This window comes from Misgurnus anguillicaudatus, chromosome 25 (genome assembly GCF_027580225.2).
Source record: "Misgurnus anguillicaudatus chromosome 25, ASM2758022v2, whole genome shotgun sequence".
NCBI lineage: Eukaryota > Metazoa > Chordata > Actinopteri > Cypriniformes > Cobitidae > Misgurnus > Misgurnus anguillicaudatus.
This window is the reverse complement of record NC_073361.2, coordinates 31620818-31636320: the sequence shown is the minus strand read 5'-3', so window position 1 is coordinate 31636320 and position 15503 is coordinate 31620818. Positions and strand designations below refer to the sequence as shown.

Below are 15503 nucleotides of genomic sequence, written 5' to 3'. Positions count from 1 at the left end.
AAAACATCATTTTTATAATATTTTATTAATACCATATTAATTGTGCCACCCCCTGAGTGCCCCTTTTTAATTTTTTTGTGTTGGGCCACTGCCCCTCAAAATGTTTGTGCACGGCCCTGATGTGTGAAAAATAAACAAAAGAGCATGAAAATATTAAAGTTAAAGTTTGTAAATGATGAACAACAACAAAAATATATGAACAGAGTCGATTTATATTATATAACTGAACAACATTATCATTCAGTGTGATAAAGAGAAAGCTTACAGACTATCTGTACTGTGTGTTTGTGATAAACTATGTGTGTTATTTTATCTGAATTCTGAAACAAATATAAATATTTCAATAACTTGATTTATAGTTTTTAGGTTTGTAATTTTTGTCGTCCTGTGGCTGACTGTGACACAATAAAGATTCAGTGAATTGTGCACAACATCACAACATCAGTCAGAATCATTACAGTTTTTTACGATTGCTATGACAGATTTTTCAATACTTTTAAAAAGTTTTCAAAACTCTTTACACAGTTAGCACTACATCCACCTATGTAAGCTATACTATTAACACATTTCTTGTTGGTTTAACACAAAATGCATACAATTAACACAAATGTAAGATGCTTTAACTCCTTTTACAGACAAGCTCAAACAAGACCAAAAGAGTAGATTTTAAATGTCAAATTTACAAATGCTTTCACACAGCATGTCAAAACAGATAACATCATGTGCTAAACCTCACTTATAGTCAAAGTAAACAGCTATTTATATGATGAATTGAAACATAAATATACACCCTTTATTTTATTTCATTTGGAATGAAAAACTACTTATTGTACAAATGCAAATATATAAATCACAGCTGATTCCTAGGAAACAAACTCAGGTTCTTTCAATTACATGACTATATGGTATACAATAGAGTAAAGGAGGGCCTAGGTTGATCTTGTGTGGAAAAGGAACAATATGAGCAACACAAAAAAATAAGATATATGTCTGCACAAGTCAACGGAAGACCACCAGGACAAGGGGGAGGTTTTCCTCCCGTCCCACCTGGATGCAATTGATGGTGCATTCAGAGATGTCACAACTGAAGACTGTCAGGGTGGATAAGACATGCCAAAAGATTCCTTACAAGATGCCTTGCCAGAGAAAAATCAGGTGTAATGTGAATGAGAACATGTGGCCAAATAGAAACGCAATAGATTAGATGATGAGATTTTCCTTTTACTTTACAGTTTTTTATGATTGCTATGACAGATTTTTCAATACTTTTAACAAGTTTTCAAAACTCTTAACACATTTAGCACTACATCCACCTATGTAAGCTATACTATTACAGTTTTTTACAATCACTTTGCTACTATTTTCAGAACCTTGATGTCATTTTTCACAACTCTAGATACAAAACTCAAAACGGTAATCACTTGTAACACAGGCTGTCTAGTGTTCAAAACATTGCATTGTGCATTCACATCTTTAAAGACATCTTGCACTTGCACAATCATTGTTTCAAAACACAAATTTACTGTGAAATACCATGGAAACATAACTATAGATCACACAAGCAACTGATAGTTTCACTAAGTCATTGTTTGTACAATCATTAAATATTGTAGAACAAAATTGGTGATACAGATTTCATTATGGTACATGTAGAGCAAATACATATCTGTAAAAGTTCTGCAGTAGTAGAGAGAATACGACAGACACATTGGAATCATTGAACAAAGTTTGTAATGTATTGATGAAAACACTACAGTACAATCACAACATAGGTCACATCATTTCACAATCTGCACTCAATCATCAGTAACAAGTTGGCAGAATTGGACAAGCAATTACAAGGGCCTGCATCTATACAGTACAGTGATAATTGGTTCATGCTCCATGCTTATTTCTGACAATGAACCTCATTATCTTGAAACTTTCATGATTTTCAGTAAACATGGAAGATTCTTTGTCTGTTTCCATACAACTATTACGAATAATGCAACAGTTACTTATCATTTTGGGCAGTTGTATTGATTGATAGTTAGATCATTGTAAGAAAATGAATAGACACTTATTTGAAATGTGATGTGTGAATAGCCTTTTGAAACAGTAGTACTTTGATGTTAAGTTGTGTCATATTGAACATGTGATTTTGGTTGAATGAACAAATGATCCAAGTTTTATGTGTATTGTATCCAAGCAATTGAGAAAAGAGTTAAGAGTTTTGAAAAATGTGCATTTTGATCTTTGGTTGTGAGTTTTGTGTCTAGAGTTGTGAAAAATGACATCAATGTTCTGAAAATAGTAGCAAAGTGATTGTAAAAAACTGTAACACATTTCTTGTTGGTTTAACACAAAATGCATACAATTAACACAAATTTAAAATGCTTTAACTTCTTTTACAGACAAGCTCAAACAGGACCAAAACAATAGATTTTAAATGTCAAATTTACAAATGCTTTCACAAAGCATGTCAAAACAGATAACATCATGTGCTAAACCTCACTTATAGTCAAAGTAAACAGCTGTTTATATGATGAATTGAAACATAAACATATCCCCTGTATTTTATTCCATTGGGATTGAAAAACAACTTATTGTACCAATGCAAATATATAAATCACAGCTGATTCCCACCTAGGAAACACACTCAGATTCTTTCAATTGCACGACTATATGGTATATAATAGAGTAAAGCCTCTATAGTTTGATCTTGTATGGAAAATGAGCAATATGAGCATCACAAAAATAAGATATATGGCTGCACAAGTCAATGGAAGACCACCAAGAAAAGGGGAAGGTTTTTCTCCAGTCCCACCTGGATGCAATAGATGGTGCATTCCCAGACATCACACTTGAACACTATCAGGGGTGAATAAGACATGGCAAAAGATTCTTTCCAAGATGCCTTGACAGAGAAGATATCCGGTGTAATGTGAATCAGAACATGTGGCCAAATAGAAACGCAATCGATTACATGATGTGATTTTCTTTTTTGCTTTATTCTTCAGTGGCTTTTTCTGTTTGTATTTTTTTTACTTTATACTGTAAATGGCAATAATAAATAATAAATAATATTGAATATGTTTGTTATCTTGCAGTAATGTCATGTTGTAAATACCGTAAAGTCTTTACTGTAGCAATTCTGTCTACTTTTTTTCATAAACTGAACTCTAAGATGAATGATTAATTTTTGTCTTGAATTGCTGCAGCAAAACAAACATAATACATGCATTTACTAAACCCAACTAAACAAAAATATAACCAAGTTTTCAAAAGAAACTGCAGTGCAAAACTCAGTCTATAATCATACAAACAACTGTTTGTTGTATAAGGAAAGACTTACACATAAACTTATGCAGCATATCCATCTTATGTTTGTGTTTTTCATGACATTGTGTTATGATTGACTAAATGTTTCTGTTGGAAGAGAACATGTTTTGGTGATCTGGTATAAAAGTTGATTCGGAAACATGTTTACAGTGTTTTTGTAAACAGTGTGAGAGTTTAGTTTACAATGTGTGATTTTGAGGATAAAATTAACTGTTTTGCCAGTTGTGTGTTTTAGGTGTGTTGGTGCGTTAAGAGTTTAGAAAATTTGTTAAAAGTATTGAAAAAAGCAATCGTAAAAAACTGTAAATCGATTCTTATTTTAATCCACAGATAATATCATATCATCTGAAAACAATGAATATAAACATGTTGAAACCATGAATAAAGTATAAAGTTGTGTTGTGATGTCATGAGATAAATATTTAAATCAGTGTGAGTCTGTTTGCATATCAGATGAGATGTTTCAGATCTCTGAGAGTTTATAGTGCTGTGAGTTTAACACTTCATAACTCAACACAACACACAAAACTAAACATCAACAATGACCTTCACCATCATCATCATCTCGACACTTTTATTCTTGTTACAAGGTCGATTTTTAAATAAATACAGTTACCTTATTTATAAATGTGCATGTAAGTATTTTTTATAAACTGTAAATCTACATTTAAATCTTATTTAAATTTTATCTTTCAGGGTGTAAATCACAGTACACAATAACTCAAAGTCCTTCAGTGAAAACTGCAGCACGAGGAGACTCTGTTACCATGAACTGCAAAGTGAGTTCTCGCCCGTATTGTACTCCACCCTGTGTGCACTGGTACGTACAGAAACCTGGAGAAGCTCCTAAACTCCTGATATATCGGACAAAAACCCTTCAGTCTGGAACTCCATCAAGATTCAGTGGCAGTGGAGTATATGGTGGTACAGATTTTACTCTGAGCATCAGTGGAGTTCAGACTGAAGATGAAGGAGATTATTACTGTATGAGTTTACTTGATATCAGTGGCTGGTATTTCACACAGTGATAAAGAGTCGTACAAAAACCTCCTTCAGTCAGACTGCACAGATACACCTGACAGATACTGCAGCTACACACACACACACACACACACACTCACACACACACACACACACACACACACACACACACACACACACACACACATTGTTGTTATTCATTGCCTCAATGTCTTAAAGCTTCAGTAAGCAGTAAAAGGTGACTGTGGTGAGATAAAAACTGCTCAAGATGTTTAGAGAATAAAAACATTGAGAAGAGTTGGACACAACAGAATGAGTCTGTGATCAACATATAAATACATTTTTTTACAATTGCTATGACACTTTTTTCAATACTTTTAACAAATTTTCTAAACTCTTAACGCACCAACACACCTAAAACACACAACTGTCAAAACAGTTAATTTTATCCTCAAAATCACACATTGTAAACTAAACTCTCACACTGTTTACAAAAACACTGTAAACATGTTTCAGAATCAACTAGTTATACCAGATCACCAACACATGCTCTATTCCAACAGAAACATTTAGTCAATCATAACACAATGTCATGAAAAACACAAACATAAGATGGAAAAACAAAAACTGCATAAGTTTATGTGTAAGTCTGTCCTTATACAACAATAGATTGTATTGATTATAGACTGAGTTTTGCACTGGAGTTTCTTTTGAAAACTTTATATTTTTGTTTAGTTTGTTTAGTAAATGCATGCATTATGTTTGTTTTGAAATTCAAGACAAAAATAAATCACCACGCTTAGAGTACAGTAGACAGACAGAATTGCTGCAGTAAAGACTTTACAGTATTTACAACATGACATTACTGCAAGATAACAAACATATTCAATATATTGCCATTTACAGTATAAAGTAAAAATAAAAAATACAAACAGAAAAAGCCACTGAAGAATAAAGCAAAAATGCAAATCTCATCATCTAATCTATTGCGTTTCTATTTGGCCACATGTTCTCATTCACATCACACCTGATGTCTTCTCTGTCAAGGCATCTTGTGAGGAATCTTTGCTGTCTTTTCCGCCCCTGACAGTGTTTAGTTGTGATGTCTGTGAATGCACCATCTATTACATCCAGGTGGGACTGCACTGTTTTACCAGCAAAAAAATCTATATTACTGTAATCACAAGTTTAGTTCAGTAAATATAGTGAATACTTTACTGTAAGTACTGCAAGTAATAGTAAGTTTTCAATATTACTGTAAGCAGCACTTGTATTTTGTAAAAAGTCAGTAATCCAAATGCAAATTTTGCCAATTGCATCGTCTCTGGTGTCATTTTCTTCCTCATACTCTTCATCTGCCTCTCAGACTGTTTCCAATCCACACAATATGTAAAAATACCATTAGATAAAAGTGTGTAGAATTTTGAGTTGTTGTGTTTACTCGATGATAACGGTGTTGTAGTTGTGTTCAACTTTTGCCTGCCTGTGTTTAGCATTTATAAAACAAGTGTATTGCAGTGTGAAATGTGTGTTTTAGTGAGAAGTTTGTGTTTAGTGTTTTGCAAAAAGAGTGCATGATTTGACAAATGTGTTTAGGCCACTATGAACTTGGTTCAGAGATTGGGGTTTAGTGTTTTAGCAATTCAGAAAATCTGTAACAGTATTTGTCAAGTGTGTTGTTATGTACAATAAACATGTATTTTTCTGTAAGCAGATGTCCTGGATGTTGTGTTTTCCATTTTTAAGGTAGTGTCTAATGGATGCTTGTAGTGTTTTATATTATAGATTTATGTGTGAATGATTTAAAAGCTTAGTTTGATTTTGAGTACAAGTGAAATGGTTTTGAAGGAATTGTTTGATTTTGCTGGAAGAGTCAGGGGTTCTGGAAATTGTGTTTGAAATTGGGATTTGTGTTTAAGGTTTTGAGAAAATGAGTGATGGTTTCAAAAAATGTGTTTTAGCATTTCAGAAAATCTGTAAGTAGTTTTTCATTCCAAATGGAATAAAATACAGGGGATATATTTATGTTTCAATTCATCACACAAACAGCTGTTTACTTTGACTAGTCAGGTTTAGCACATGATGTTATCTGTTTTGACATGCTGTGTGAAAGCATTTGTAAATTTGACTTTAAAAATCTATTGTTTTGGTCTTGTTTGAGCTTGTCTGTAAAAGAAGTTCAAGCATTTTAAATTTGTGTTAATTGTATGCATTTTGTGTTAAAGCAACAATAAATGTGTTAATAGTATAGCTTACACAGGTGGATGTAGTGCTAACTGTGTTAAGAGTTTTGGAAACTTGTTAAAAGTATTGAAAAATCTGTCATAGCAATCGTAAAAAACTGTAATACAGGTCAAGTGATCATTGAATAAATTAAACGATTCAGTTAGTCAATGTGTTCATTGTCAGTGGAAACTGAACTGATTCATTTCAGAGAGTCAAAGAGTGAAACTGAGAGTTCAACTCATATTTACATCATCAGATTTCTGTTCCTCTCTGTACAGAGCAGATGTTCATACACTTACATGAGTCTGATGTCTCTGTTACACCACAAACATCAAATAAAGCACTTGTTTCATCATTTATCTGCAGATGTCTTCATGCTTCATTGAGTGAAGTTTATTTAGAAAATCTGACTGAACAAACACACGAGCCAATGATCAATATATTCGTTGTTCAAATTCAAAAGAAATCACAAGACAAAGAAGCAATATTTAATATTTCTTTATTGAAAATCAGACAGAATGAATAAAGCAGACACACAGACTGTTGTATGAATAGTTGTTGATGTGAGACATGATCAGATGTGTATGAGTAGACTGACATGAGTCTGACACAGATCATCAGATATATGAGAGATCTTCAGCTGGACAAACATCAAGACTCAGATCTCCTAACAGCGACTCTTACGCATGGAGACCTCGTGAAGAGTTTCATCATGTGTCACTCTGCAGACGAACACCTCCGCCTCTTCCCAGAGTGCTTTACTGAGGGTCAGGACACTTTTACGGCTGTATCGGCCGTCCTGCTCGCTCTCGGCACTGGTTTGAATCCCGTCAGTGACCTCTGACCCATCCAGTGTCCAGCTCACCAGCGCCCCCTGTGGAGAGTAAGAGTTGAGGATACAGAGCAATGCTGCTGAGTCTCCAGAGATCTGAAGAGCAACAGGTGACAGCAGAGACACTGAGGGCTTCACTGTGGGTCCAGCTACACAAAACAAACACAACAACACAACACATTATTCAACACAAACTAAACTCATACTTCATTTACTCTGATTGATCTTTATTTGTGAAATAAGAAGAGAAATAAGATCTGACACTTGTCATGTATAGATCTGTTTCAGCATTCACTATGTGATCATTGATTAATAAACATACAATTGTTTAATACTGTTATAAATATCATAATCTATCATTCAAAATTATTTATATAGTTACTAATGCAAATATGAAAAATGTGCAATTATACTACACATTTAATGTTTTCCTGTTTTCTATCATTTCTTTTTTCTTTTATTTATTCTTTTGTCTCATCTGTTTGTTCCTAAATGTATTCTCAGTAAAGCCGCTTTGTACAAATGTAATATTGTGAAAGGCGCTACACAAATAAAATTGAAAATTGAATTGTAGTTTCACACTTTCATCTTTTCCTCTCATTAAGATCTGATTCAAAATTATATGAACATTTTTATATTAATAATAATAATAATAATAATCTAATCATTCAATTTATTTATTAATGTAAACAATTTATAAAGTTAATAAACTGTAAAAAAACAGATTAAATGCATTAATTTTACTAGTTTGTAGTTTTTAATGAGTTAAAGTTAAATAAGTTTCACCGCTTCATTTCATCTATGTGTTGTGATTTAATATAAATATACTAAATATAAATCTGTCTAACAGTAAGATTATTTATTCACACAATAGATGGCAATTTTTGTAACACCTTTGTAATGTTTTATAATGTTTATAATGTTTTAACAATTAAAAATGTTCTTCTAATAAAGCATGAATAAAACATCAGAAAAAAATATTTCATAAAAGCAGAAATGATGTATAAAAAAATATTATAGAGATTATTGACTGATTACATTAATGTATTAATGGTCCACTATAAGTAGCACAATAACATTAACATAAATATAATAATATTAAATGTAAAACATTTGTTTAAATAACTACAAGTTTTTTTAAAAGCTCAAACATTTTTAGGAGACATTTAAAGACTTACTTCTGATCACCAGTTTGGTTCCTTCACCGAAAATCCACCACAGTGCTTCATTTTAATGAAACGGTCGTACAAAAACCTCTGTTACACTCCAGTGAACATCAGACTTTAACAAAGAGAGAAAACAATACAGACACTGAAATATCACATAACACTGAGACTCATCTGACACTGAGAGATTAATCCATTATCACAAAATCTATTGATTATAAAAAACACAAAGACCCTCATCACTTTATAAAGTATTTAAATGAATGAAAACTAGAAAGTTAATCTATATTTATTTTAATTTGTAGAAATCAGAAAGTCCATGCATTGGTAACATTTTCATTATTTTGTTTAATTTGGGTTTTGATGATGTTTATCAACACTTTGTAAATAATGAAAAGGATTTTAATAAAGCACAGCTCTTTTACTCAAACTGTTGCCATTAATGTTTTATTAGCTTTTCTCAAGAAAAATAAATCAAGAGAATATAATTGTACTTCTCTTTTATAGAAGTTTATCAAAAGCAGTTTTATGACAGAATGGATAAAGCACAAACACAGACTGTTGTATGAATAGAAAGCCACTGTTAGTTTTCATGTGAGACTGTAAGACTTCAGCTGCAGGTCAACACTCTGAATTTCACAATATTGAAGACACACAAGACATCATAAACGCTCCTGATATCTTCTCATCTAATCTCAATGTGTTATTAATCCAGACTGTATAATGTGTTTCTATGAAGATAAAGCTCTGATGTGTGTTGAGTTTATTTCCATAGACAAACACTTTGCATTATCATCACATGCTTCAGTGCTCTGAGTCTTTATAACTGTCTGACACAAACATTTTATAACACAACATCATTACAAAACACACAAACACAAATGAATTTCTTCATCGTCTTCATTTGGATTCTGGGAGTTTTTATTCCAGGTAACAGAAGTGAAAGCTTGTTGTTAAGTTGAATGTTTTTGACTCTTTTATATTTCATTAAACATCATTTTCTTCTCAACAGAATCCAGAGGAGTTACTGTAACTCAGAGTAAAACTCAATCTGTTTCTGTTGGACAAACCGTCAATATAAAGTGTACAACTGACCCTAAATTAGGTGGCAATGCTTTATATTGGTATCAGCAGAAACCTGGAGAAGCTCCTCAACTCATCATTACTGGTATAAGTAATCGTTATGGTGACACTTCACAGAGATTCAGTGGCAGTGGATCATCTTATGGTAAAGATTTTACTCTGAGCATCAGTGAAGTTCAGACTGAAGATGCAGGAGATTATTACTGTATGAACGTACCCAACGTCAGTGATTGGATGTTCACACAGTGATAAAGAGTCGTACAAAAACCTCCTTCAGTCAGACTGCACAGATACACCTGACAGATACTGCAGCTGCACACACGCACACACACACACACACACACACACACACACACACACACACACACACACACACACACACACACACACACACACACACACACACACACAGGTTTTACAGTGCAGTAAATGTGAGATGTGAAAATCAGATTTGCATTGATAGTGTTGAGTGATTCTGATCCTCTCAGCTCTGTCTCCTGTTAACATCTTCAAACCACATCAGCTTTAGTTTAATTTTTCATCTGTAAATCCACGTTTTCCGAACTATTAAAAATTTTCAATTTTAATTTGTAAAATTAATAACAAATGACTTCTACACAAATTTAATGTGTTTAAACTTTTCAATGAATGTAACAGCAAACACTAAATTGTTAAATGACAAGGATCATATATTGTAGGTCTGAGCAGAGCTTTGGCCTAAATTAAGTCCATATACCCTCATTCACTATTTCCTTCAATACTTCACTAATATCCTATCTGACACTTAATGTGGTGAATTACAGTTTTTCTCAGTCGCTTTGGTACATTTCTCAGATCAGAATTGAAATTCTCAAAACTACCTGTTCAATGTTCACATCGTGTCATTTGTGCATATCTCATTTCTTTCAACAAGTTGCAAATGCTTTGGTACATCCATGCAAATGATTATGCACAATTCTCTGCTTTTTGCTACATTATCAGTTGCTTATGTCATGTTGATCAAAATGTACAACCCCAAAACAGAAAAAGTTGGGACATTGTAGAAATTGTGAGTAAAAAAGGAATGGAATAATTTACAAATCTCACAAACTTATATTTTATTCACAGTAGAATATAGATAACATATCAAATGTTGAAAGTAAGATATTTTGAAATGTCATGCCAAATATTGGCTCATTTTTGATTTCATGAGAGCTACACATTCCAAAAAAAGTTGGGACAGGTAACAATAAGAGGCCAGAAAATTTAAATGTACATATAAGGAACAGCTGAAAGACCAACTTGCAACTTATTAGGTCAATTGGCAACATGATTGGGTATAAAAAGAGCCTCTCAGAGTGGCAGTGTCTCTCAGAGGTCAAGATGGGCAGAGAATCACCAATTCCCCCAATGCTGCGGCGAAAAATAGTTTTCTGAGTTTCTCAAAGAAAAATTGCAAAGCTTTTGAAGTTATCATCATCTACAGTGCATAATATCATCCAAAGATTCAGAGAATCTGGAACAATCTCTGTGCGTAAGGGTCAAGACCGGAAAACCATACCGGATGCCCGTGATCTTCGGGCCCTTAGACAGCACTGCATCACATACAGGAATGCTACTGTAATGGAAATCACAACATGGACTCAGGAATACTTCCAGAAAACATTGTCAGTGAACACAATCCACCGTGTCATTCGCTGTTGCCAGCTAAACTCTGTAGGTCAAAAAAGAAGCCATATCTAAACATGATCCAGAAGCACAGGCGTTTTCTCTGGGCAAGGCTCATTTAAAATGGACTTTGGCAAAGTGGAAAACTGTTCTGTGGTCCAACGAATCCAAATTTGAAGTTCTTTTTGAAAAACTGGGATGCCATTTCATCAGGACTAAAGAGGACAATGACAACCCAAGTTGTTATTAGCGCTCTTTTCAGAAGCCTGCATCTCTGATGGTTCGGGGTTGCATGAGTGCGTGTGGTATGGGCAGCTTACACATCTGGAAAGGCACCATCAATGCTGAAAGGTTTACCCAAGTTCTAGATCCATATGATCCCATTCAGACGTCGTCTCTTTCAGGGAAGACCTTGCATTTTCCAACATGACAATGCCAGACCACATACTGCATCAATTACAACATCAAGACTGCGTAAAAGAAGGATCTGAGTACTGAAATGGCCAGCCTGCAGTCCAGATCTTTCACCCAAAGAAAAGATTTGGTGCATCATAAAGAGGAAGATGCGACAAAGAAGACCTAAGACAGTTGAGCACCTAGAAGTCTGTATTAGACAAGAATGGGACAACATTCCTATTCCTAAACATTGGTCCTCCTCCAGCTGTTCCTTATATGTACATTTAACTTTTCTGGCCTCTTATTGTTACCTGTCCCAACTTTTTTTGGAATGTGTAGCTCTCATGAAATCCAAAATGAGCCAATATTTGGCATGACATTTCAAAATGTATCACTTTCAACATTTGATTTGTTATCTATATTCTACTGTGAATAAAATATAAGTTTATGAGATTTGTAAATTATTCCATTCCTTTTTTACGCACAATTTCTACTGTGTCCCAACTTTTTCTGTTTTGGGGTTGTATTATAATGGGTCTCTGTTGAATAGTCTCACCCCCCACAACATTTAGGCATCAGTTCATAAGTCTTTACATGCAAAATGGTTGAACAAGTTGTCATAATCAGCAAAAACCGAGATGTTAAAATGACGGCTAACTATAGACCCAGTGTAGTCCGTCTATGAGTATTCCACTTCTACCCTAAATAACCTTGAATTTGGTTACATGCCATTTTTGCCAAAATAACTTGAAGATGTATGATATTCCAACATGTAAGCAGGTGTTCAAGGTGTTTGCTTTCATGTCTTTTACATGTTCTAAAAGTATACGCATCGTCCATTCTTGGGGTATAGCCTTGTTTTAGCCAAACATGCTTGCTGGATCAGGAGGTATAGGAAGACTTCAGTGTAATTCCTACAGCACTGTATGTACAGTTTTCCCCACATAACTTACACTAAGTTGTATTACAATAATTGTCACACTGTAAAAAATACTTTGCTGCCTTAAATACTTTTTTGTTGAATCAACTTAGATTTACAAGTAATTTCAACTTATTATTTATCTTGACTAGAGATGAGTTGTTATAACTACAGGTGAGTTGTTATAACTTATACATTTAAGTTGACTTTTCTCAACTATATTTTATAAGTTGTGACAACTAATTTCTGTTGACATGACTTGTGGGTCTGAGTTGATTCAACAAAAAAATTTAAGGCAGCAAAGTTTTTTGTACAGTGCATGAAAACTTTAGCCATAGTTTACATCAGAACATCCCTCCAAAGTAAACTGTTATGTTGACAACATGACTAAACAATTTGACTGTCTTATCCGTACACAATGACACAAGGACTTGTCATTCTGATGGCACTGACATGTTCTTTGGATATTTACTTTTGAGAGATGAACTAAGGATTTTGAGTAAGAGACTGGCTTTTGCAGCTTATCCATGGTGTTTTGCTATTTGTACAAATTGTTTTGAGAAATGCTTTTATTGTTTTGCAAATGTCGAGGATGATTCAAGAAATCTACCAAAGCGACTGAGGATATTGGACAGAGGTTTACAGGGGTTTATGATAGTGTACAGACACTAAAATTAAATAACACAAATGCACTTTACCCCCGGGTTGTCTTCATTATGAACATCGCTTTTACCCCGGGGTAAGGAGCGTTTCACACTTATAATTTAGAAGTCGTGTTATCTCTGAAATTAAGGGTTATAAAATCCTCCTTTGAAGCAGGGTTAACCCCACAATGCCGTGTCAAACATGTACAGTGTGAAATGAAGCGGGGTTATAATGTTGTGACTCAATGATCATTTTTGTGAACTGGTTTCTTTCTAGTCTTAGACCTTAAAACATTTAGGGGTGGTTTCCCAGACAGGGATTAGACTAGTCCTAGACTTAAATAAATGTAAGAGCTGTCCAAACTAAAAACAACTTGCACTGACATATCTCAAAATACACCAGTCTCCTTTGTTTTGCCTCAAAATGCACACCAGCAATGTTTTTAGTAAGGTATGTTTGTTAAAACTAGTTATGTTTCCCAATTAATCTCAGGTCTAGTCCTGGCTTAAGATAATCCCTGTCCGGGAAACCACCCCTTAGAATTTAATTCATCGTACAAGGCAAAACTATTGACCTTTGTTTTACAATCTGTTACTGTAAGCATTTTGTTTCAAAAAATTTTGTCTTTAGTAAATGTGAACTGAATTGATAAATTGCTGTCAAGTGGATCTTACAATTTTGAGTTACTGAAATTTCTTACGATGTACAGTGATCCTTTCTAATTCTGTAATTTTTGATTTATACTGTAAAATATGATTTCTTTTTCAAAATCACATGTGTGTAATTTGTTTACAGAAAAAAGTAAAAATGTGAATTCATCCACATATATAGCCTACACATATAACTGTGAACACTTGGTCTATTGACAACATGGCTAAACATTTTCTTGTTCATGAACAATGACACAAGGACTTGCCATTTTGATTGGACTGACATAAAAATGTACTTTTGAGAGATGAACTAAGAGAAGATTTACAGGCTTTTGCAGGACATCCATGATGTTGTGCAGTTGGTACAAATTGAGAAATGCATGCATTATTTTGCAAATTTTAAAAATGATTTGAGAAATGCTCCAAAGCAACTGAGAAAAACGAAATGATTAAAATGCAGAACAACAAAGAGTTTTCTTTTGCGTATCTGCAGACAAAAGGTGTAAAGAAAACACAATCAAATTAAAACCATAAACCAGGACAGAAAAGCAAGGGCAATGAAATTTTAGGATTTTTATAAGATTTTTAAAGACTTTTTCAGGGTTTTTCTTTATTATGAAGAGGGTAATGTGATCATCCACCATTGTTATCTTATATGGACATGCTGAGCTCACCAGTGTGTGTTTTTGTCTCAAAAAGTACCAAATTGTTGATCTGGCATCTACTTATATTCCTCTGTCTGTCTGTCTGATGGATTTGTTGTGTTTTTGACTATGGTCTTTATCACTTGCATGGAGATCTCTCTGAACCGCATGATGTGGGTTTAGAGTCACAGCTTCCAAATGCAAATAGCACACTTAAAATCAACTCCATACCTTTACCATCCTTCATTTATGAAACAGACAATACCCGTATATAAAATAGCTTTAAAGTTAACTGTCCCCTTACTTTTGGCCGCTTTAAAAATGGGGAGCCACATATTAAATGCCTATAACTCTCAATCCCCTCATCCAACTTTCTAACAAAACTCGTGTTATTGTTCAAATATATATGGACCGTACTGTACGGTAATACTAATATATTATTTTGGCAGTATGTCAAATGAGCAGTACAGTATATCAGAGTAGGCTGTTTTCATTAAAAAAAGCTTGTGAAAATGTCAACACTGACAAGTACATCATAGAAACATACAGTAGTACCAACTCTTACACAATGGCTATGTTTGGACTAGCATATTACAGTATTAATCCTGCAGTGTCTCGTATGCAGTAACATAAAAACAGCATATCAGCAAAACCAGCATATATTGTGTTTTGGTGATGTTGGTGACCACCAGCTAAACCAGCACCAGACCAGCATGGGAATTATGCTGGTCTATGCTGGTTTTCTCAGCAGGGATATCTCTTTTTTTCTTGGATGAAGTATTTTTATTTCAGGAATGATAACTGGATGCCACTTAGGAAATTATACATCCTCTGAGGTCATGTGATCATTAAAAAGTGATGTTAATTGTTGCCCATATGCAATTTTTAATTTTCTGTATTTTTACATAATTTCATAATTAGCATAATTAGGACTCAGATTAGCTTGTTTGACTAAAAATGAAGCTAAACTCAACAAAGCAGACCATCTTATGA

General features: G+C 33.8%; 1 protein-coding gene and 1 gene segment (V, D, J or C); one reads left to right on the top strand and one right to left on the bottom strand.

The window, feature by feature from the left end:
* Nucleotides 1-3847: 3847 nt before the first annotated feature.
* Nucleotides 3848-15503, top strand: part of LOC129425815 (immunoglobulin kappa light chain-like) — a 688217-nt gene continuing 676561 nt past the window's right edge. The window contains exons 1-2 of the mRNA XM_073864299.1: nucleotides 3848-3911; nucleotides 4018-4333. Of these exons, the coding sequence (XP_073720400.1) occupies nucleotides 3863-3911; nucleotides 4018-4333 (365 nt within the window). The 5' untranslated portion in view covers nucleotides 3848-3862. The remainder of the gene's footprint in view (nucleotides 3912-4017; nucleotides 4334-15503) is intronic.
* Nucleotides 6939-14757, bottom strand: LOC129425840 (Ig lambda-1 chain C region-like). The segment is given in 3 exon segments: nucleotides 6939-7509; nucleotides 8539-8583; nucleotides 14742-14757. Coding segments are annotated over 3 exon segments (375 nt in total).